The 22,861-nt window shown below is 39.4% G+C and overlaps 1 protein-coding gene across 4 annotated transcripts in view; it reads left to right on the top strand.

Annotated features, from left to right (window-relative positions):
• Nucleotides 1-22,861, top strand: part of LOC124252825 (nuclear hormone receptor HR96-like) — a 316,210-nt gene that overhangs the window by 86,524 nt on the left and 206,825 nt on the right. The window contains exon 1 of one of the 4 annotated variants that reach the window (XM_046686530.1): nucleotides 9,221-9,881. The exons of 2 other annotated variants lie outside the window; for them this stretch is intronic. In XM_046686530.1, the coding sequence (XP_046542486.1) occupies nucleotides 9,863-9,881 (19 nt within the window). In that variant the 5' untranslated portion in view covers nucleotides 9,221-9,862. Of the gene's footprint in view, nucleotides 1-9,220; nucleotides 9,882-22,861 lie in introns of those variants that run through there. One more of the 4 variants, XM_046686560.1, reaches the window with a different exon arrangement.

The following is a 22,861-nucleotide window of genomic DNA, read 5'->3' as shown; positions in this document are numbered from 1 at the left end:
GATGTGGGGCCCAGTAGGGGTGGGAGCTAAACAACAAACAACACAGCTCTCTGTATTGAATGTAGAAGCTGTGTCATGTCCTGGTGGCAGTGTTAAAACTGAAGTTACGTCTGAATGAGCATGGGAAAGTTAAAATAGGATGGTGGAGGATTCAGAATAGTCTGTTGCATCATGACATTCTTTGAATGGGTATGCTAAGCTTCTTCTTTCTTCACAAGCATGACCTCAGCTGGATGGGCCTCTGTAGTAGGACACAGGGAGCCCAGTAATGCATCACGATCAGATTACATGAAGGGGCCCTGTACGGGTTGATGCTGCATGGCTGCAGTGGGTTGGAAAAGGATGAGAGAGGGGGGAATGTAGTATTGAAGTGAGAAGAGGTTCCTAAGTCATCCTCTTGTTAAGATTTCAACAGCAGTACAGTAGGAGCAAGTGCCTGTGGAGAAGAAGGGAGCAGGTCTTGGGAGGGACTGTCCCAGGTGTTGGGGGGAGGGGCAGTGCCAGGTGTTGGGGGAGGGGCATGTGCTGGTGGTCTTCAGTGTGAAGAAGCTGACCCCACTGCAGGTGTCCCCAGATCTTCATGGCATCTGCAGATGATCTGTGCATGTCTTGGCAAGTCTTCTGGACACCTAATACCTTTCTGGAGGTTCTCTTTGAACTGAGGTCTGGTAGTGATGCTGAAGGTGTCGTTCTTGGCACGGGTACTGTTTCTGTATACATACAGAAATGTACCATGAATAAAGTCAAACTACAGACATGTACCTGGTACCCTAAACAGGGGACAAGTCCCTTTTCCACTTATTTCATATATATATATATATATATATCAAAAGCATCTAATACAACAGTATGACAGTTCTGATCAAGAAACTGGCACAATACAGAATGGACCCTTCCTAGGACACGTTTCTGTATTCTGATTTTGGCAGCCTGGTTATAAAAAATGTTCATTTAAATGTGGACTTTGTTTTTCATCTTTTTTATTAATTCCATTAAAAATTTCATTAGATATTGCTTGCATTAAAAATTCAACGGAATCATGAGTGAACTTATCGGCAGTACACCAACTGAAGGTTATTATAAATGAAGAATCGAAAGTGAGTTGACAGAGTTGACATACATTTATCCTAAATGCCATACTCAGACTCATTAAAAAGTCATATTTGTTGCAGTTTGACTATAGTATGTCATCAAAAGATTTTACAATCCTGAGCTCATCAGGCATGATGGTGGCTTGTCAGATAGTACCATTCGTAAAATTAAAATACAAATATCAGCTCTACCAAAGTGATAGGCATGTTATTATTTCAAAATTTCTTTATTAAAATCTGCAACTAAAGTTATGCAAAATTTGAATATAATATTCCTGAGAAAAAAACAGTAATTAAAAATAAAAGTTCCATCATTGTATCAGGGTTAGTTATTGGTAATCCAAATCTCTGCATATAGGAGAATACCTAACAGACCAGGAGATGATATTTGAATTGTGTCTGGAGATGTTTTATCTCGAATTTCAAAATTGTATTAACCAAGTTTGTTAATACTTGTTTGTAGTTACCTGAAGGGATATAATGTAGGTATTTTGTCTGCACTGGAATGTTCTTTTATTATACACTTTAAATTGGGGGGTGCACTGCACTCAGTGTCCCCTATACTTGGGTGTGGACTGTACTGGATTGATGGATTGATGGGTGGGTGGATTGATGGATGGATAGATGGATGGATTGGTGGGTGTGTGGATAGATGGATGGGTGTGTGGGTGGGTGGATGGATGGACTGGTGGGTGGGTGGATAGATGGATGGACTGGTGGGTGGATGGGTGGGTGTGTGGATAGATGGATGGACTGGTGGGTGGATGGATGGGTGGGTGTGTGAATAGATGGATGGGTGTGTGGATAGATGGACTGGGGTGGATGGATGGGTGGGTGTGTGGATAGATGGATGGACTGGTCGGTGGGTGGATGGATGGATGGATGGGCTGGGCTGGTAGATGGGTGCATGGATGGACTGGTGGGTGCATGGATGTGTGTGTGTGTGGATAGATGGATGAACTGGTGGGTGGGTGGATGGACTGGTGGGTGCATGGATGGGTGGGTGTGTGGATAGATGGATGGACTGGTGGATAGATGGATGGGTGTGTGGATAGATGGACTGGGGTGGATGGATGGGTGGGTGTGTGGATAGATGGATGGACTGGTGACGGTGGGTGTGGATGGATGGATGGGCTGGTAGGTGGGTGGATGGTTGGACTGGTGCATGGATGGGTGTGTGTGTGGATAGATGGATGGACTGGTGGGTGTGTGGATGGATTGACTGGTGGGTGGATGGATGGATTGATGGGCAGATGATCAATAGATGGATGGATGGGTGGGTGGATGGATAGATGGATGGGTGGGTGGGTGGATGAAAGGAAGGATGGATCAGTGGGTGGAAGGTTTAAACATTCCATACAGACTCAGTACACACTATAAACCACATACATGTGCATGGCCCAAAACACAATCACATGTATTCCCATGTGGTTCGATTACACATTCACCCAAGACTCCTGCACATTGACTGTGAAGTGTTCATGGCAGGACCAGATCACAGGGACTACAGGGGGCCCAGGAAGCAGAAGGAGGGGGATTATTGGGGGTAGACGCTGACAGACTGGCAACTGATTGTAGGTAGTGGAACTGGAGAAAATCTAATCCAGACCTGACCTGAGCTCTTGCAGCAGACAAGAGTCAGTGTATTGAACTCACATGCTCCATTACAGCAATGAAAGTGGGTACAACTTGTTACTGTGGGTGCTGAAAATAGCCCTTGGATCAGATTGCTGTATGAACTGGAGTTATATGGAGTTATACACTGTTTGGGTTCGGGTTGAAGTAAGGGTATCGGCAATTAAGTGTAAAGTGTGAACTTCTGTTCCTTAATACCGGGGATGGAGGGAGATATGTTGATTGCTTGTTGGTTTCCTCAAACTAAAGTTTGTTTGTTCAACACGATGTTCAGTACTCCGGGTGTAATGACTGTAGTCTGTCCAAAAATCATTTCTGGACCAAACAACCCAGTGATTGACACTGGGAGCATCAATCTGAAAACTATCTTCTGTTCAGAGTGTCATGCCATGTAAGTATGCCTGATATATCTATACATCTTCAGTACACATCTGTGTGTAACAAGACGGTTGATCTGTGGTTGTCCTAGCAACCACTAGAATGACACTGATTGTTGCTGAAGACTAGTCACTGGTTTGTTTGGCCCACTCTCAATCACAGGCCACCATGATGAAGATGAGTGAGTAGTTTAGTTTTACACCGCTTTTAGCAATATTCCAGCAATATCACGGCGGGGGACACCAGAAATGTGCTTCACACATTGTACCCATATGAGGATTCGAACCCGAGCCTTCTGAGTGACGTGCAAACACTTTAACCACCAGGCTACCCCACCGCCACTGTTGAAGATGAATGATATGGAAGGTCATGAAAGTGAAAAATACCATGGGTCAACTTACCCATCAGAAGTCGCTGACACTATGGCAACATTTGGGGGGAAGGGAGACTAATAGGTATTTGATGTGGGTGGGATTAATGGCAGGGGGGTGAGAAAGAGTTAATGGCAGGAGGGTGAGAGAGGGTTAACGACAAGGGGGTGAGAGAGAAGGCTGCTACAGAGGAGGATGTTGTGGTTGAACTACAGCTCCAGTTGAAGCAGGCCAGTGGGAATACCAGCAAGCAAAACACAACTGTAACCAGCAGCCCAGTGCACCTGTTGATCCACTGTAAGGCGATAGTGACCCGAGAAAAAACACCCAATTACATGCAGAGAGCTGTCACTGGGGTGCTGATGGGGGGCTTCCCTGGGGGTGATGGATGTAGGGGTGGTGGATAGGGAAGGGTGGGGAAGGGGCTGGATTGGAGGTGGGGACATGGAAGTCATTGATAGAGAGTTGGGGATGAACAGGTGAGGGAAGGTAAGGTGGACTCAAGGTGCAGAGGGACACATGCATTGAGAAGAAGGATGTGGGTTTAAGGCCTAAGAGATGTCTTGGTGATGGTTTGGTATGGTTGATCCAGAAGGATGGGGGTGACATAGGGTGATCTGAAGGGAGGGAGTCCGTTAGGGTGATCTGAAGGGGGGGGATGTTGGGGTGATGGATTGTAGAAGAGAGGAGGGGAGTTGAAGGAGATAAGCAGATGAGAGATGGAGAGAGTGTAGGGATCTGATTGATGCCGACCTTTGGGATTTCTATACCTGCAACAGATTCACTTGAAAATAGGAGCATTCCAGATGTATTCAGTGTGGTCCTCTTGAGGTGGGTCATTGTTGGAGAAATTCTGATTAATACTCGTATGAGAACAGGTTTGAAAAGAATTGTTTTGGATGGTGTTGGGTCAGTGGAGGTTGGTGATTTAAGTTCAATATCATTCTCAGGGATCTCTTGGTGATCAGACAGTGAAGATCGATGTCAGGATCACATCTCTGTAGATCCATCTGTTGATCATTCAGTAATGACTTATTGTTGATGTTGTAGGGCTCGCAGGTATCTCACAGTTAATTATCTGGATAAACTGGAGTCTGCATGGTAGACTAACATCTAGTCTCTGGGATGAAAATCCAGAAACAGCAGCTGTTGATTATGTTCTTAAAGTTAATAAAAGGAATCCATAGACTCTCTAATTTTCAGTGTGAAACTGGGGCGGTGGGGTAGCCTAATGGTTAAAGCGTTGACTCGTCACGCCTAAGACCCGGGTTTGAATCCCCACATGGGTACAATGTGTGAAGCCCATTTCTGGTGTCCCCCGCCGTGATGTTGCTGGAATATTGCTAAAAGCGGCGTAAAACCAAACTCAGTCAGTCAGTCAGTCAGTGTGAAACTGCAGTAATCTAGACTTACCAACTGTTATAGACTTGCATGGGCTGTATTGGAAATATTTGTTTCAGGGTGTAAATGACAGAACACAAGGGTGGGGTATATTCATGATCAAAGCATTCCCGTCATTGGTAAAATGGGAGAATGTGTGGAGCTAAATCTCCACCATCATTGGCTGGAATAGTGCTAACAGCGTAGGATAATAATTCTCATTCATTATTGTTCGTGACATATTGTGTAATTCTGCTGTCAAACACGGGAAAGTTTTTTGGGCCAGACATGAAGGTGAACAGCGAGCTGCCATTTTGGAATAAAAAGTTTTGCAGATTGGATTGCTGCTGCTGAATGACTGGGGAACACACGATTGATGTGGGGAAGTGAAACAGTCTCCTGGAATATAGTTTTATGAGACTTTCTGCAAAAATGAGTATGTTACACGGAAACAAATAGATATTGACATACTTCACAGACAGATATCTGGAGAGCTTATGATATATGTTGGACCACTAGTTATAGCTCGTAGTTTTGCTGTATTGCACATATTTCATGCATTTTGAACAAGAAAGAACTTCATGGGCAGATATGTAAGTTTTTTCAATATATACCAAATCAAAGTTTATTTGTTTTTCTGTGATCAAAGGACCAGAACTAGACATGTTAAAAATGTATTCAACATTTTGGTGAAGTCAGTTGTATTTCCCATCAATTATGTTTGTGGCCAGCCTCTGGTAAGGAACAGATAACTCATGTGCTTATAATGATCATGGCCCTCCGTAGTGTAAAAGTGATTTGGAATTAACTCTTTAAATATAGTTATCACTTCTTAATTTTATTTTATGCTGCTATTTTGTGGCGAACTGTTTTAGTTTCCTTAATGAAGCGTGGCAGTGGGGTAGCCTAGTGGTTAAAGTGTTGGCTTGTCACGCTTAAGACCCAGGTTCGATGCCCATTTCTGGTGTCCCTTGCCATAATATTGCTGGAATATTGAAAAAAGCAGCATTAAACTAAACTCACTCACTCATTCACTCGCTCATTAATAGAGCTGATGTGTAATAGAGTTAGATATTTGAGGTATGTCGGTATTTCTGATTAAATGACATATTACTTTTAGCAGCTGGAAATCATTATCATTAATCTTTATTTAGCTCATCCATTAAATAAGAATAACATGAATAATACATTAAAGTATTTGAAACATGAAGAGAAAATGTAACAAAGTCAGTATATGTCTTCAGCATGTGTGTAAAAATTATATAATTAATTTGGAAATGTGTTAATTATGATAAGTATATAGACCCACAATCATATCTGTTATATCAAGGCTACAGTATCTGCCATGTCTACCTGAATAGAAGTTGTTGCTTCAAAGAACTGGCTTTTTCAGCTGATGCATGTACTATTAGAATAGATCCCCAGGCTAATAGTTGAAATATAAAAATCTTTGTTATTTTACGAGGGGAAGAAATTCCACGAGAGTGATGGCCTCCCGGCTCAGCTCAGACAGGCAAGGGCCTTGTTTTATTAATTACCCAAATATTTATGTCAACATTATTGTTAATGATTTTAAAATGTTTTTGATTCTTTAAGCTATTCTTAGATGAATGATTTGTTAAGAATTCATTTCATGTAAACTTGATACAACTATACATATTTTGTAAGTTTCTTTTTCAAGAGTTGAAAGTGCCTTTAGGATTTTTTTTCAATTAGAATTCAAGTTTAAATAATGTCTGTTGGTTGTAACAAATTTTCGGTCTGTCATTTCAAGTAGACGGGAAGTGTAACAGGGCAATGTAGTTGTTTTTGACATCGGTATTTTCATGGTCTGGGGTGAAATAATTGTGAGTGAGGGTAATTTTAACTGCAAACACCTGCATCGAAAAAAATGCTCTTTTCCCATCACCATGGATACGAACACATGCGAATAAACAAGAGGAAAGAATATTGTTTTGTTAAAACATTTTGGAGGAAAGATGATCGTTGAATGTAAGAAGAGAAAGTGTAACAGTTGCCAACTGCAGAGCACATGTCCGAGAAACGTTCCATTGTTTAAGAATGATTTTGGACATCTGATTTTTATGAAGTAGGAAATATATCTGCTATCCGATGTTTTCTAACCAGAAATATTTGAAAAGTTAACAATGTACAAGAAGGGAAGTGATGAGTTGATGAGGGTGATAATTACGAAATAATCTTCATAATGGAAATTAATCATTCGTGATGGCAGTTATAATAAAAATGATCACTTGTAATTGTGTTGGTGATGATGATGATGATGACGGTGACGGCGATGATGATGATGATGATGATGATGATGATGATGATGATGATGATGATGATGATGATGATGATGATGATGATGATGATGATGATGATGATGATGATGATGATGATGATGATGATGATGATGATGATGATGATGATGATGATGATGATGATGATGATGATGATGATGATGATGATGATGATGATGATGATGATGATGATGATGATGATGATGATGATGATGATGATGATGATGATGATGATGATGATGATGATGATGATGATGATGATGATGATGATGATGATGATGATGATGATGATGATGATGATGATGATGATGATGATGATGATGATGATGATGATGATGATGATGATGATGATGATGATGATGATGATGATGATGATGATGATGATGATGATGATGATGATGATGATGATGATGATGATGATGATGATGATGATGATGATGATGATGATGATGATGATGATGATGATGATGATGATGATGATGATGATGATGATGATGATGATGATGATGATGATGATGATGATGATGATGATGATGATGATGATGATGATGATGATGATGATGATGATGATGATGATGATGATGATGATGATGATGATGATGATGATGATGATGATGATGATGATGATGATGATGATGATGATGATGATGATGATGATGATGATGATGATGATGATGATGATGATGATGATGATGATGATGATGATGATGATGATGATGATGATGATGATGATGATGATGATGATGATGATGATGATGATGATGATGATGATGATGATGATGATGATGATGATGATGATGATGATGATGATGATGATGATGATGATGATGATGATGATGATGATGATGATGATGATGATGATGATGATGATGATGATGATGATGATGATGATGATGATGATGATGATGATGATGATGATGATGATGATGATGATGATGATGATGATGATGATGATGATGATGATGATGATGATGATGATGATGATGATGATGATGATGCAGTTGGGCTGATACACTGATCCCCCCACCAGGAACAACATGGTGAATAGACAGCAAACTGTGTGTTGTTTCACATGTACTGTCATGTACACTGGAAGTACCATCTAATTCACTCAAACTTGACATGGCCACTTCTAGTTAGTGTATTATTGCTATGCTAAAATATTGTTACCAAATTCCTTTTTGGTATGACTTTGATGTTTTCATAACATGCATATAATTCCAATTCTTGGTCTCACTGCTATCAGGAATAATGCTGACATTAAATATTCACTCACTCACTCACTCACTCACTCACTCACTCACTCACTCACTCACTCACTCACTCACTCCTCACTCACTCACTCACTCGCTCACTCACCATTAAGATTGTCCTTGTTAAATTTCAACTTGCACCATTTTTAGTTTTTATGGATTAAATACAGGATTTCAACATCATTACGCCCTCTTTCCATGTTCAGGATAAACCAAAGTTACTGTCAAGTACCATATAAAATGCTACTGTATGTATGTATGCCGAGATTCTCCACTATATGGAGTGGATATGTGATAGATTTAGCAGGGGCAGGTAGGTGGAAGTTACGAGGAGCATATTAGTGTATACATGGCATTTATGGCTTGACAAATACGTCCCAATGCATTTAAATTTCCGCCGTGAAAACAAGTCCTTAAAACAAACATTATGTCACAGCAATGTGACAAAAATGAGCTTGGAAAGTGATTAAGATAGGTAATGCAGGTAAAATAGGTGTTTGGGTCCAATCCAAATGAGGTAATATGGGCTGAAAGTGCGAAAATGTTTGTAACACAAGACACAGCCTAAGGATTAAGGCATGCCAATTAATAAAGTGAAATGTATGGTAACACCCTTGTAATGTCAAGAAGCAAAAGGGCATTGTCCGAACTATCTGTCGCTTCTACAACAAAATGTTCTATTTCATGCATGAGAGGTCCCCCCATTGAGCCCCCCAAATAGCCTGAGGGATATGTTTATGGGGAAGGGATACACACAAGCCATCCATCCTCACCCCCAGTGGCAAGGCTAGAGGACTCCTCCGCCACCCTATGGTTTTAGCTAGTATTTGTAGATGTGCTTTGTAGAATACATGCAGGGGAGTAGATTGTGAGAGTCTCCCGTTACACAAAGCCCAGAGTCGGATAGAGAAATCCTTACCCATACTGGCTGCCCGGACAGCATTGTAAGAACTTGTAAGAGACTGTCCTGCTATTTGAGCCACGGATCAGATTCTGTTGGGTTTTGTCAGGGATGAGTTCAAAGATCACCCGATAAAATAAGCCTCTTTAAATACGATAGAGTGATACTGAGGAGGTCGGAGCGAGATACGTTATCCCACTCGAGGAAGTTGGATTGCGAGAAGCACGTTAACTCACTGAGACTACTACCCCTGTGTGAAGGAAAGGGGCAGCCGAACATTACTCACAGTGTCAGACTCACAGAAGAGTAGATACTTCTCACCTTGATCCTCCTCCTCCTCCCTGCCAGGATACTACAGATGTTGCTCTCTGCTCTCCGTCCTGCATCAAGAAGGCAACTGCGTATCCAACACTCGTCTCACTCCTATTGAACTTTGGATTACTAGTTCTGGATACTGATGGTATATTTGTGAATTGTGTAAAGGTGATTTGGATGTAGATTCGTGAGGAAAGTTTGTGCCTTGCTGGTGTTGAAGCGTGCTTTATTGATCGGAATGGACAGTCCTACTGACGGTGAGTTTGTAATGAGTCCTGTACACTCTCGAAACACATTCTGATACTCAAGAAGAATTGATGAAGTATTGATTGTTGTATGTAAATATGCATGTTGCTATTCCCTCGGTTACACATAAAAATAGTTCCACTGTTGTGTCCCGTAATGGGGTAATTTGTTATCAACGTGATTCAACTACATTCAGAAGCATGTTAAGGAGTGCTTCACAATCAACTTACCTAAGTTTTCCAAGAACTGATCTCACTTCCATGCTGTGGTGGTAAGTAGCTGTGAAGAATACCCTACCTCCGGATCTGTCAGCAGATGCAACTGTCAGCAAATAAACACTGACAATAGTACCAAGAATGACAAGTAGCATTAATATAAAATCATAATTACCTAATCATATAATTTGTCAAATCGAATGAATCTTGTCTAATCACGTCAGTCATAATCAAGTTATTACAGACATTAAGATAAACTCATTTTTATGGCCAATTATTTGAGATAGGAAAAGATTAGGGGAGATATTTATACAGGGGAGTAGCTCCGTGCTTGTTGCAGGTACCCTCTACCTCTCTGACCCTGCCGTGAGTGCACTACTGTACTACATCTCGTATCGCACTGTGTTGAGAATTCTCGGGAATACGACTTTATATACTCACTCACTTTAGAACACATACAGCAAAGACATTCCATTACTATTAAACAATTGCTTTGTGTAATGTTCTCTCCTTATAGCTAAGTATAAATGCAAATAATATCTATAACATTTACCTTGTTCAATCTAGAATTAGTTATTTTATTTTTTAAAAGGTTTAAAAGCATTTCTGCTTGTGAACATAAGAAATAAGTGTGTGTATTGATGTTGTATTTCAAAGGTTTTGTAAACAACAGGTGACTGAACTTTGTCCACTGTTAAGTCTGTACTCCAGGCCTTCAGTAGAAATTCAATCCGAGTTATGTATGGATATCCTCTATGTTCATGTTACGGCTACCAGGCTGGCGGTGGACAAACTATGCTAAGTGCCAGATAATATCTTGTATGCTTCCCTGCATAATATGGTGAACTCAGTTTTCGTATCACATGATCATTAATTCCATTACAAAATCAGAATTCAAATTCTTTTGATCTCCTGTAGTGGACTGTGTTAGGGACATTTGTCGCTGCAGTCAGAATTTTTTAGTTGAATATTTATGAACATAACTTCCTCCTGTTAATTATCAACATTTATTTCTATTAACATCCTTTTATTTGTTAAAACACATATAACAAATCGTGTTAACTTTTCTAGGAAGGGTTATGGAAAGTTTGAGAATGTTAACGCTGTGAGGAACAATTTGCAGGAATTCCTTAAGGGTGAATTCTTGTAAATTCTGCAAACATCCTTGAAACTAATTTTCTCTGAAAAAAATGTGGCTTATATTTAGTAGCAATGATGTGGTTTAAATTGGTGCAGTGTTGTACGACCCTATCTGTTTCCCAGTCTGCTCACAGAGTGGAGTAATTACATATGCACAGAAAATATTGCTTGGGATTTTGTGTAGCCATTTGGGCTTTTGATGTTCTGAATTTATTCCATTAATGCTGCTGCTAAATTAAATATCCTGCCAGGATGATATCTGGCGTGGGATGCCACTGTGGAGGTTCGTCACTTTTGATTCCACGACTGGCTAATGGGTTTAGAAATAATCATAATATGATTTATCAAGTCTATATTACTTATTTAGATAAAGATATTTGGTTCCTGCAATTTGTATGATTAGGAATAATATTTAGTTTTAATGATTATTCACAAAATTTAGAGGAATTGATTAGTTAATTGTTTGCTTTTCAAGTATTGCTATGTATAATTTTGCATTTAATATACTGTCAGTTCCTTTTGAATAGATAATTAAACTCAGTAAGTTTATTTTCTTGTGAGACGGTTATGCTTCTTGAAAAACTTGAAAGAATAAATTTTTTCATTTTGATGACTTTCGCATTTAGTATAAATTTGAAGGTGAAACTAACATCATTGATTTTGGTTTTAATGGTAAAATTTGCTTCTTTGCAAGAAAGAGCAAAGTCACACAGACTTTGACTACTCTTGGTTGAAGTTAATTGACAGTGCCACTTGTGGAGAACTCCTGATGGAAATATATCTCTAGAGTTACCTGCTCTTGTTTGATTTCCATGTGTTTTATCACCAGACTCTCGACACCTTCCCTTTGGGTAAAGCAGGTGCTAAACATCCATTGTTAATCTGGTAGATACTACCGCATAATATCTGTCTCAGATCATTTTACAAACTGCAAAAAATCAGGTGTATATTTGTAAGGAACATTGTTGCATATTTAAGTTTAATAACTTAAAATATATCGGACAACAATACCTCTCACTGGATGGTTAGCCACATAGAAATTGTAAAGTGAAGATAGTTGTGAGGGACATTGTATGTGCAGGGAATTGCAGCAGTATTCAATTTACCATTGTACTCGAGAATATTCACTTATGTTGCGAGATGAAATCTTTCATGGGGCTTTTCACGAGGACGTTCTTGGAAGTCCATTGGCTCCACATGACCAGGATGATCTGCTTGGAGAAGCGGAACATCCTCTTCAGACTGGGAGCATGTTTTGTATAGGATCGAGAAATTGCCTTTTCAGGTTTCTAACCCCCCTCTTGTTGACAGTACAAAATGGTATGCCACACTTGCCTGTTTCACTCACTGCTGTGCTGATAAACCGAATTACACTGGCTTAATGAGGCGTGACATTCTATATTTTTTCCTCCCCAACTAGAGATTCAACCTTAATTGATTGTGCCAATCAAGTCTAATTGGTGTTTAGTTTGTGAAATATGAATCTACGAGAACGTCTTTCAGATGAATGCATGTTCAAATTGCATCTTCCTCAAATGCTCTTGAGGTAATACTAGATTCCTTTTAAACAAAATTAATTGTTTTTATTTGTTTTCATTTTTTTAAGGATGAACCTACCCTCATGTTGCTAAAACCAAGATTAAAAATGCCACTGATTTGTTGGACAGAAATTATGTTCACACCCCAACTTGTTGATTTTAGATATCTCTTACTGAAAATGAATCATGTTCAATAGTCTCTGCTGCACAGGCATTTTGCGAGGAATACTCATATTTACTAATTGTAACTCATTTATTTAGTGTCACGATATGGCTGAAATATTGCCGATGTGACTTTAAATCTTAACTCACTTACTCATTTATTTAGTGCACTTTGATATGTTCTTACTGTTTGATAGGTTGTAAATCTCTAAAATAATAAAATTCAAATTTGTATAGCCTGACTAAATTCTGTGTTATAGAATGGTGCAAATCGGAATTCTCTTGAAAGACACTCTGACGTTTTGTTGTGATGCAATAAAACTTATACAGTTGTCTGAATGTCTATGAACTATTTTATTTTTATTGCTAAATCATTACACAATTTTTTGGCAATTATGTCAGGGAATAGAATGCAGCATATATTGATGTTGGAAACCAACCCCGGCTCATCTATCTGTGAGCCGGGACTGTTCCTTTGAGAGGCAGAGGGCACAACTAGACCAGTAATGTCCACACAGAGTCATCTCCCTTAGCTAACAGGATCTGCCGGTCCATGGATCAACTCCCAGATTTGGTTTTATGTTTATCAACACTACACTAACGGTTGCTGAAGAATGTATGATCTACATTAGTGTTGGGAATTGGTTAAAATCTCATAATCGATGATTGGTTTATTACAACCAATCAATCATTGAAAATAATTGGTTAGCATCATGTATGAAATGTGTTAATGCACAAAACAATAAGGAAAAAAACGTAGTTCTTTGGGGGTTTTTTTGGAAAAATTTCACATCTTTAAAGGATGACTAGTATGGAGGAACATCAATTTCTTAGAGTCTTTAAGATAAATTCATGACTTGGAACGAGCTTGTAGTGCTTATGAAATGTAACAGACAAAACCAACCTAGTGAAAACTACTGTTAAATGAAAACAAGTGTTCTAGAATTGTTTGTGTTCGATTATGAGAAAACATGATCGATTGCTTGGTCGTTTAGTCACTGCGACCAATCTTCGATTATTTCATAAATTAGGACCACCTCAATTCACCATTGCAAATCTCATATGCAGTTTCTGAAGAAATGCATCCAAAGACATGCTTATTTGGATTTATTCAGATATTTTGCTCCTGTCTAATATGTATAAAAGAAAAACTAACCACCCAAAATTCAAGATTGTTTAATTTCAGAAACTACTTTCCTCACAGCTCCTTACTACGTATTCCTTTCCAGCAAGGAAATCTGTCAAGTGTTTCTCTGTCACTTGTTCTCAGTACAACTGAAAACTAATATAATGGTAAAATAAGTATATGGTGTTCTTAATTTGACAAATTTAAGCCTTTCTTCCTGATTCTGTATCTTTTATCATTATATCATTATTAAGCATTTTGATCACTTGACACCCAAACAGAAGGCCATTATTATGTTGAAATCAACTTTTTGATAAAGTAATTGGGATAACGTTTTTGTAAGAAAATGTCACAGCTTTAGGACGAGTGTAATAATGTCAGTGACGCATTGTAATGATATAAAATAATGTAAAGATTTCCTTGTTTAGTGTCAAAAATTCTTGACCCACATTTGTAAGGCTAATCTAGTGTATTTCAGCACGGTGGGAGTTGGACTGATGGGAAGCGAGAGCCCTTGTGTAATGTGAAGGACTTGGTATGACAATCATTAGGGTTTATAACTGCCTGAGGGTCAGTATCGATACTGTGTACTGTATACTGTTGCGTCCTACGGCAAAGGGATGAGAGGGGTTTGTTGTTATAGCAATGGAATTAAGAAATGTACAGGAGATTTTGATTCTGAGTGTGGAAGCTCACTCTCTTGTATGAAGTTAGTTGGTATTGTTTGGGATGTAATGACGAACACATTCACTGTAACTGGTGCATCACGCAACACACTAAAGTACACACTACACAGTGAAATACCCTTATTAAAATTCATACTATTTGTAGCATTAATTGTTGCACACACATCGATAGTACAGTGCTACAAAACAATCTACACACAGACACGCCATGCATGTGCATACACGTTCTCTTTCTCTTTCTTTCTTTCTGACCGCCTCCATGGTGTAGTGGTTAGAGCATCCGCCCGGAGAGCGGAAGGTCGTGGGTTTGATCCCCGACCGCGTCATACCAAAAGACGTTAAAATATGGTACTTGTTGGTCCCTGCCTGGTGCTCGGCATTAATGGGTACAACAAGGACTGGTTGGCTCGGAGTCAGTATAATGTGTCTGAGTGGGGTATTCATGCTTCACTGCGGCATGGTATCTCAGTGGGCTAGCACTATAAAACCAGCTTTAGTCTGGGCTAGTACAAGCAGCCGCACATACACATACACACGCATGCACGTCGTCATGTGAGCGAAATATTCTCAAGCACGATGTTAAACCCCATTTCACCTCACCTCACCTTCTTTCTTTCTCTCCTCTCTCTCTCTCCTCTCCTCTCTGTCTCTCTCTCTCTGTCTGTCTCTTTCTCTGTCTCTCTCTCTCTCTCACACACACACTCGTTCACTCACTGTGTACACACACCATCTGGAATTACAGTCTAACTTTGTTCAATATTCATGGAATTAATTTGACAACCTTAATCAGCCTGTCAGTGTATGGCTGAAAGTGTTTATTTCATCCTGTTGTTGACAATGGCTGTTTACAGGTTAACATCTCAGGGTTCAGTTAAAACATGGCCACTTCTCACAGTGACAAAGAGGTTCCTCTGCTAACAGGGCTGTTATCGATAACATGTACATACAGCTGTTTACAGAGAGTTCACACATTAGCATAAAATATTCATATATTGTCACATTAGTACTGTGACTTAAAAAGTTTGTCATAAAGCATTCTTTGTTCAGGAATTTTGTCATCAGATTTGTGAATTCCTGTTGTATATAAATACACCGGCTACGTTGTTTGGAAACCATGATGAGAGGTGGCTGTGACAACAGTTCAAGTAGAGATATGATGTGTGTTCTCAGGTAAGTCGGCCCAGGACATTGAGGCTTGACCCAGTGGAGGAGAGCTGTACCCAAGTTGACAGGCTGACTTGTATGTTGAACACTGTGAACATTTACACAACAATCTAGCCAGGCTTACATGCTCAGCAGTATCTGCCGTGTAATCTGTAATACCCAATTAATAAACACTTATGCCTTGGAGTGATCCATAGTGTTCATGCTCATACGTAGGTCTCTTTAACACAAGTACGGAATAGAAATGAGCTTGTCTTCAGAGGAAGCATGGGGGTACTCCGTGTGACGTGAGGCAAGCACCGTCATGTGTTTAACCCAGTTACCCCTCCAAATACTGTTACCTAGTGGAATTCAGGAGTATTTTTCTGAGTTTATGATTGTTTGGTTAAATACTTCCTCGGTTTAACTCTCAAATATCTGTTCCTGGTGTTTTTCTCAGTTTTATCATCTTTTGTTAATCCGGTCCACCGCTTATTGCTTTCATTAATATAATGTCATACAATCCACACCTATCGTTTATGATAGTTTGATTGTTTGTTATTTTTTACCTTGAAGTGATAAGTCTGTGGTATATTTTGATTCTTCCTGTTTGAAAAGCATGTCCCTGGGATAAATATGAAAGATAACATAATTCTATAAAGAACTCTCCACCATCAAGGAACCCTGAGTTTGTGATCGGCTCCCAGGACTGAGACAGTGCGACACTGGAATGGGGTGGATCACTGTAAGAGGTGAAATCGGTGTATAGTTGTACACCTTGGTATCTTATGTATGCCTGTATTATGGGCTTTCCCAGAGATCCCTCTACAACAAAACTCTGCATGTGTTTCTACCTGAATGTCCTGAATGCACCAGTAGTCCAGTGCTTCAACTCACTCCTTGTTCCTGGGTTCCGAATCCCTGTTACGTTATTGTCCCAAGCAGCACTTAAGTCATGATAATGTGTTCCAGGAAACATGCATAACCTACCTCTGTACTTATAAAGAGCAGGAAGGTCTCTGACCCTGATTTAGCTGAAACTACCTATTTTCTGTGTATTAATCATCTGTTTAGATTGTCTGAGGCTTGTAAGGCTTTTTATGTCACCAGTAGGTTGCTGGTCCTGTCGATACTGAATGTATATTGCATGTGATGTTTCTAAATCCAAGGTGGAGATGTTCTCCAGGTCGGTGGAAATCCATTGATTTTGAGCCAGTGTAGTGTGCCTTTTGAATTAATTCAGTCACAGTCCCATGCCTCCGGATACAAAACATCCCTACATCAAACGCTTGGGCCTAGTCCCACCATTAATGTTTGTGTTAGTATAAAGAGGACATCAGTTTTAATTGGGTTTTATCCAGCGCTTATGTTCCAGTTTTGGTTGCATGATCAGTTACAAAGTGTATGAAAAAATAAATATGATTTCAATGGAATACAGACATTAATGACAGAAAAGGATTTCATGGGATGTAACACTTTCTTAATTTGAAAACAAAGATTTGGTTTGTTGATTGTGTGTATATGGTAAAGTAAAGAATTATGTTTTCACATTCATCAATGAATTTCAAAACACAAGCGAGTGTAGATTTCAAGGGACTCAAGTCAGTTTATTGTTTCAGTGCCTTCATTGTTAGTTATTTAAGAAACATGTAAATAAAAATTTGAATTTTGTGCCATTAATGTTGTGAAATTTAGAAAATTTGACTCTTAAATATTTTGAAATACTTTGTAAAGACTGGTGCAATATGGAATCAGAATTAGCATATATTTTCTTCGTATGCAAAACTTGTAGAAACTTCACTGAATCCCTTTTGTTGGTTTAAAAGGGATTAGTAAGTGTAGATCCACTTATCAGGAGAAGCACCCCCCAGGTTTTGAATTCTTATCTTGTGTTGTTATGCACCGTCTTGAATTCAAACTACTCTGAAAACAGACGGACATGAAAAGGGCAAGGCGACAGCCATGATGTCAGACAAAGGTATGTTTATCCAAAATTTGAGGGTTTACCATAGCCTGTTTGTCTATGGAGTTATGTGCCACCCGACAACGTCTTCTTTGGTGTAGTATTACTCTGAAACCCTTGAGCCTTCCCGTCCCGATAGTGTCATAGTCTCAGACCTTTTGTTCTCAACTAGTCCTGGATGGATGTCATTTGATACCTTGAAATTTGGATCTAGACTTAATTCAGGCTCTAGGACGTGTACTTGGTGGAGTGTTTCAGGATGGAATGTGGCCTCTGTATCGGCCCACTGACCTGGTTTGTGTTTGAGGATGGGTTAGGTTGATTCAGGTACAGACAGACCGGGCAGGAGTGAGTCAGGAGTGAGAGTGAGTGTAAATAAATTATGAATATAATTATATGTCTCTGCCAAGTAGTGATCAGAAGTTTCCCCATGATCTGTGTGAGTTACATGGCAGCTTAATGTGGCATCACCATCTGTGGCAAATGTCCGACTAGCGTCTCTCGCACCCCACCTGACTTGCAATGGTGTAACAGATATAATATTCAAACAGCTTCAAACCCAACTCACTCACTAATGTGTGAGGTAGCTCAAAATGCTGACCTCTGAACTAAACCCCACACAAGTGATACTCGAAAACCAATCTGAGCCCCGTTTCACAAAGCTCTCGTAAGCCTAAAGTCTCGTAACTTTTCTTGTAGCATTCGTACCTCCTATACTGTAACATTGACTTTAGATAGTCATAGCGCTATGAAAGCTTTGTGAAACGGGGCCCTGGCTGGAATTAGCATATCCTGTCACAAAAAGGGGTGCAACTCGAATGTCAATAGCATATACTGCTTAAGGACATGACTGAGCGCATGTACAGAGAGACATACTCATAAGAACCGTGGCACATTCTGGCACAATCTCAACATTCACATCTTCCTGTCATTCACAGATACATGTCAGATATGACACATGACCATTCCCATCACACATGAGCAGAAGAAGTAGTGCCCAGTGAAAAAACTAAGACAGAATTTAATATAGTGAACCAGTTTATCAGTATAGCAGAAATAAGGAGAGGCCTTATCTCCTGAATATTGGCCTGCACTGGTTCTGGGTTCTGATTCTATACTTTATAGGGAAAATCGACAAGCCAGGATCCCCTGTTGGGAGTGTGTTTTCCCCGATCGTTATTTGATACACTGGAGTTGTTTTATCACATGCACTGCCTAGCAGCCCAGTTTTTTGTTGTAAGAACCATATTTGTATGTTGTTATACACAGGTAGATTAAGGGGTGGTGGGGTAGCCTAGTGGCTGAAGCGTTCGTTCGTCATGCCAAAGACCCGGGTTCGCTTCCCCAAATGGGTACAGTGTGTGAAGCCCATTTCTGGTGTCCCCAGCCATGAATATTGCTGGAATATTGCTAAATGCGGTGTAAAACTAAACTCACACACAGGTAGATTAAGAGAGACATACTCATAAGAACCGTGGCACAATCTGGCACAATCTCAACATTCACATCTTCCTGTCATTCACAGATACATGTCAGATATGACACATGACCATTCCCATCACACATGAGCAGAAGAAGTAGTGCCCAGTGAAAAAACTAAGACAGAATTTAATATAGTGAACCAGTTTATCAGTATAGCAGAAATAAGGAGAGGCCTTATCTCCTGAATATTGGCCTGCACTGGTTCTGGGTTCTGATTCTATACTTTATAGGAAAATCGACAAGCCAGGATCCCCTGTTGGGAGTGTGTTTTCCCCATCGTTATTTGATACACTGGAGTTGTTTTTATCACATGCACTGCCTAGCAGCCCAGTTTTTGTTGTAAGAACCATATTTGTATGTTGTTATACACAGGTAGATTAAGGGGTGGTGGGGTAGCCTAGTGGCTGAAGCGTTCGTTCGTCATGCCAAAGACCCGGGTTCGCTTCCCCAAATGGGTACAGTGTGTGAAGCCCATTTCTGGTGTCCCCAGCCATGAATATTGCTGGAATATTGCTAAATGCGGTGTAAAACTAAACTCACACACAGGTAGATTAAGAGAGACATACTCATAAGAACCGTGGCACAATCTGGCACAATCTCAACATTCACATCTTCCTGTCATTCACAGATACATGTCAGATATGACACATGACCATTCCCATCACACATGAGCAGAAGAAGTAGTGCCCAGTGAAAAAACTAAGACAGAATTTAATATAGTGAACCAGTTTATCAGTATAGCAGAAATAAGGAGAGGCCTTATCTCCTGAATATTGGCCTGCACTGGTTCTGGGTTCTGATTCTATACTTTATAGGGAAAATCGACAAACCAGGATCCCCTGTTGGGAGTGTGTTTTCCCCGATCGTTATTTGATACACTGGAGTTGTTTTATCACATGCACTGCCTAGCAGCCCAGTTTTTTGTTGTAAGAACCATATTTGTATGTTGTTATACACAGGTAGATTAAGGGGTGGTGGGGTAGCCTAGTGGCTGAAGCGTTCGTTCGTCATGCCAAAGACCCGGGTTCGCTTCCCCAAATGGGTACAGTGTGTGAAGCCCATTTCTGGTGTCCCCAGCCATGAATATTGCTGGAATATTGCTAAATGCGCGGTGTAAAACTAAACTCACACACAGGTAGATTAATCTGGGAAAGTAGAGTAATTAATATTTTCTTGATTTTTTTCACTTTAAAAAATACTGATAAATTCATATTAGTGCACAATAGTTTAATGGCTGGTAGTACAATTATTTGAATGAAATAATGTAATTTTATGAATGTCATAATGGTGTTGATAGCTTTATATTGAAGTTGATGTAAAAGAAAGGGAGTGTACGTATGAAGGTGTGATATTTCACTTGTGTCTCCTCGTGGTCTAAATTATAACCCTTCATTTTATCAGCTAGATCTGTTTCAAAGGACCAAATTTGACAGAAGAAAAAATTATTTCTTGTATGTTTGTATATTTATTTTTATCATCATGTTGCGAACACCTTTGAAAGCTGGAAGGAGATTATTTTGTCACCATTAGACCTCTCTCATGAGAATTTATCATCATCCTGTGGTTTATCCCAAAATTTATTTCACCTCATTTTGAGTTGAGCAAGAAAATATGAATAATTTCACTGATGTTGATAGACAGTTTTTTTCATGAATTTGCGGTGTTCTTGTACAAACATATATAGTGAGTCAAAGAATGTAGCTGTATGATTAGTCTGTTGCTGTACACAGTACCATGTGTGGTGTATAAATCTTATATGTCCAGCAACTAAGGCCAGTAGCTTGTAGTATAATACTAGTAACACATATTCTTCTTACCCCTTGATAACTGTGAGCTTCACAACACTACTGCAGCAGGTAGGCTGAAAAAAGAAAAAAAAATATCTGTCTGGGTAATTGTCGTTTTGTCCCCTACCATGATATTGCCGAAATATTTCAAAAAGTGGCATTAAATTAACTCACTTACTCTTTTAGACTATGTGTAGTTAAACTTCATTCTGAAAAACAGGTTTCAGTTGGAAGTATGTTACTTGTTGTTGCTGTCCAACTGACCAATCACTGACCTTCTTATCTAATATATAATAATATACACATTCCAGGAAAACTGGAATATTCAGGTAATGTGTGGGAGTGAAAAGACGTGTTGTTTGGGGGTTTTTTGGGACAGAATTTAAGAATGACAATATATGGTGAAGAGGTTGTCCCAGTTGTGTATTTGTCCATGGTAAATATCCAGTATTGGGAAGGATGATTTAGCTAACTTAGCCTTTGTGAGCTAAGTATATTGTGTTTATTCCAAATACCGGATATTTGCCAGACCATGCTAAAATCTATTTATGGGGTTATCATTATAAAAACAAAAATTTATATATTTTATATGTTGTACCATTTTATATATTTGTGGTTCTTTTGATTGTATTTGAAGAAAGAATGGCATTGAAATACTTCTTTATCTTTGAAACTCTTTGAAATATTTTAGCAAAATTATGAAAAGATGCTTTCATCAGAGCTTTTGTTTTGACATGAATGATAAATTCCTGGAACTGAATGAAAATATATGTTGGTACTAATCTGGAATGGTAAAAACAACGCATCGCATCCTGGCAATTGCACTTAGCGACATTTTATTTTAATCTCTAGAGCTGTAATCACAAGTGGGGATGGAATGCCACAAAGTTTTTACTGATCCTTTCTTGTTAATCACACAATCTTTCCATCTTGCTGAAAAGGCGTCTTTGCGATAAATTCTCTAGTTGTGTAGGGATAAGCTTAGAAGACATACTTGCATGCTTCTAAATGTGTTTTCCTGGTCCATGGAACTTCAAGTGCTTGTTACATTCTCTGTCCCACTGCCTCCACGTTGGTAAGTCGGGACTTCCTGAAGTAAGGGAGCTAATCTGGGGGGATTAGTGTGATGGACGTAAAGTGTGGGACTAGGTGAAGGATCTGCCCCATCTTCAACTGTGGACGGACGTACAAATCACATGATATGACAGTTGTGGTGGAATCATGGTTAGTTTTATGTTTTGTTTGTTAGATGTTTGAAAAAGGCTTGTGCACCTGTTTGTCTTGGGACTTAAGATTATGAATAAAGAGTGTAAAGTAGGGACACTGCTTATTCTTCAGATGGTACTGTATAGTTTTAATTCCTGGATGAGGTGGGGTAGCCTAGTGGTTAAAGCGTTTGCTCATCACACCGAAGACCCGGGTTCGATTCCCCACATGGGTACAATGTGTGAAGCCTATTTCTGGTGTCCTCCACTGTGATATTGCTGGAATATTAGTAAAAGCGGCATAAAAACCTAAACTCACTCACTCACTTTATGAGGTGGATGGTGCTTAATAAGTATTCATTGTTCTGATGATTATCATGGAAAGCTTTGGTCACTGGTTAGACTGGCCAAGCTCTTTCGTTTACAGGTTGCTGTGATATAACTATGTTTAATCAACTGTCATAAACACAAGCATGAGTGAGGGGGTTGTAAAGATGTACTGGCAATAGCTAGGGATATGTTGATATAACAATGTTTAATCAAT

The sequence above is a fragment of the Haliotis rubra genome, unplaced genomic scaffold (genome assembly GCF_003918875.1).
Source record: "Haliotis rubra isolate DU_JTF1 unplaced genomic scaffold, ASM391887v1 Scf114, whole genome shotgun sequence".
NCBI lineage: Eukaryota > Metazoa > Mollusca > Gastropoda > Lepetellida > Haliotidae > Haliotis > Haliotis rubra.
The sequence above is the reverse complement of the archived record's forward strand: the minus strand, read 5'-3'. Positions and strand labels throughout refer to the sequence as shown.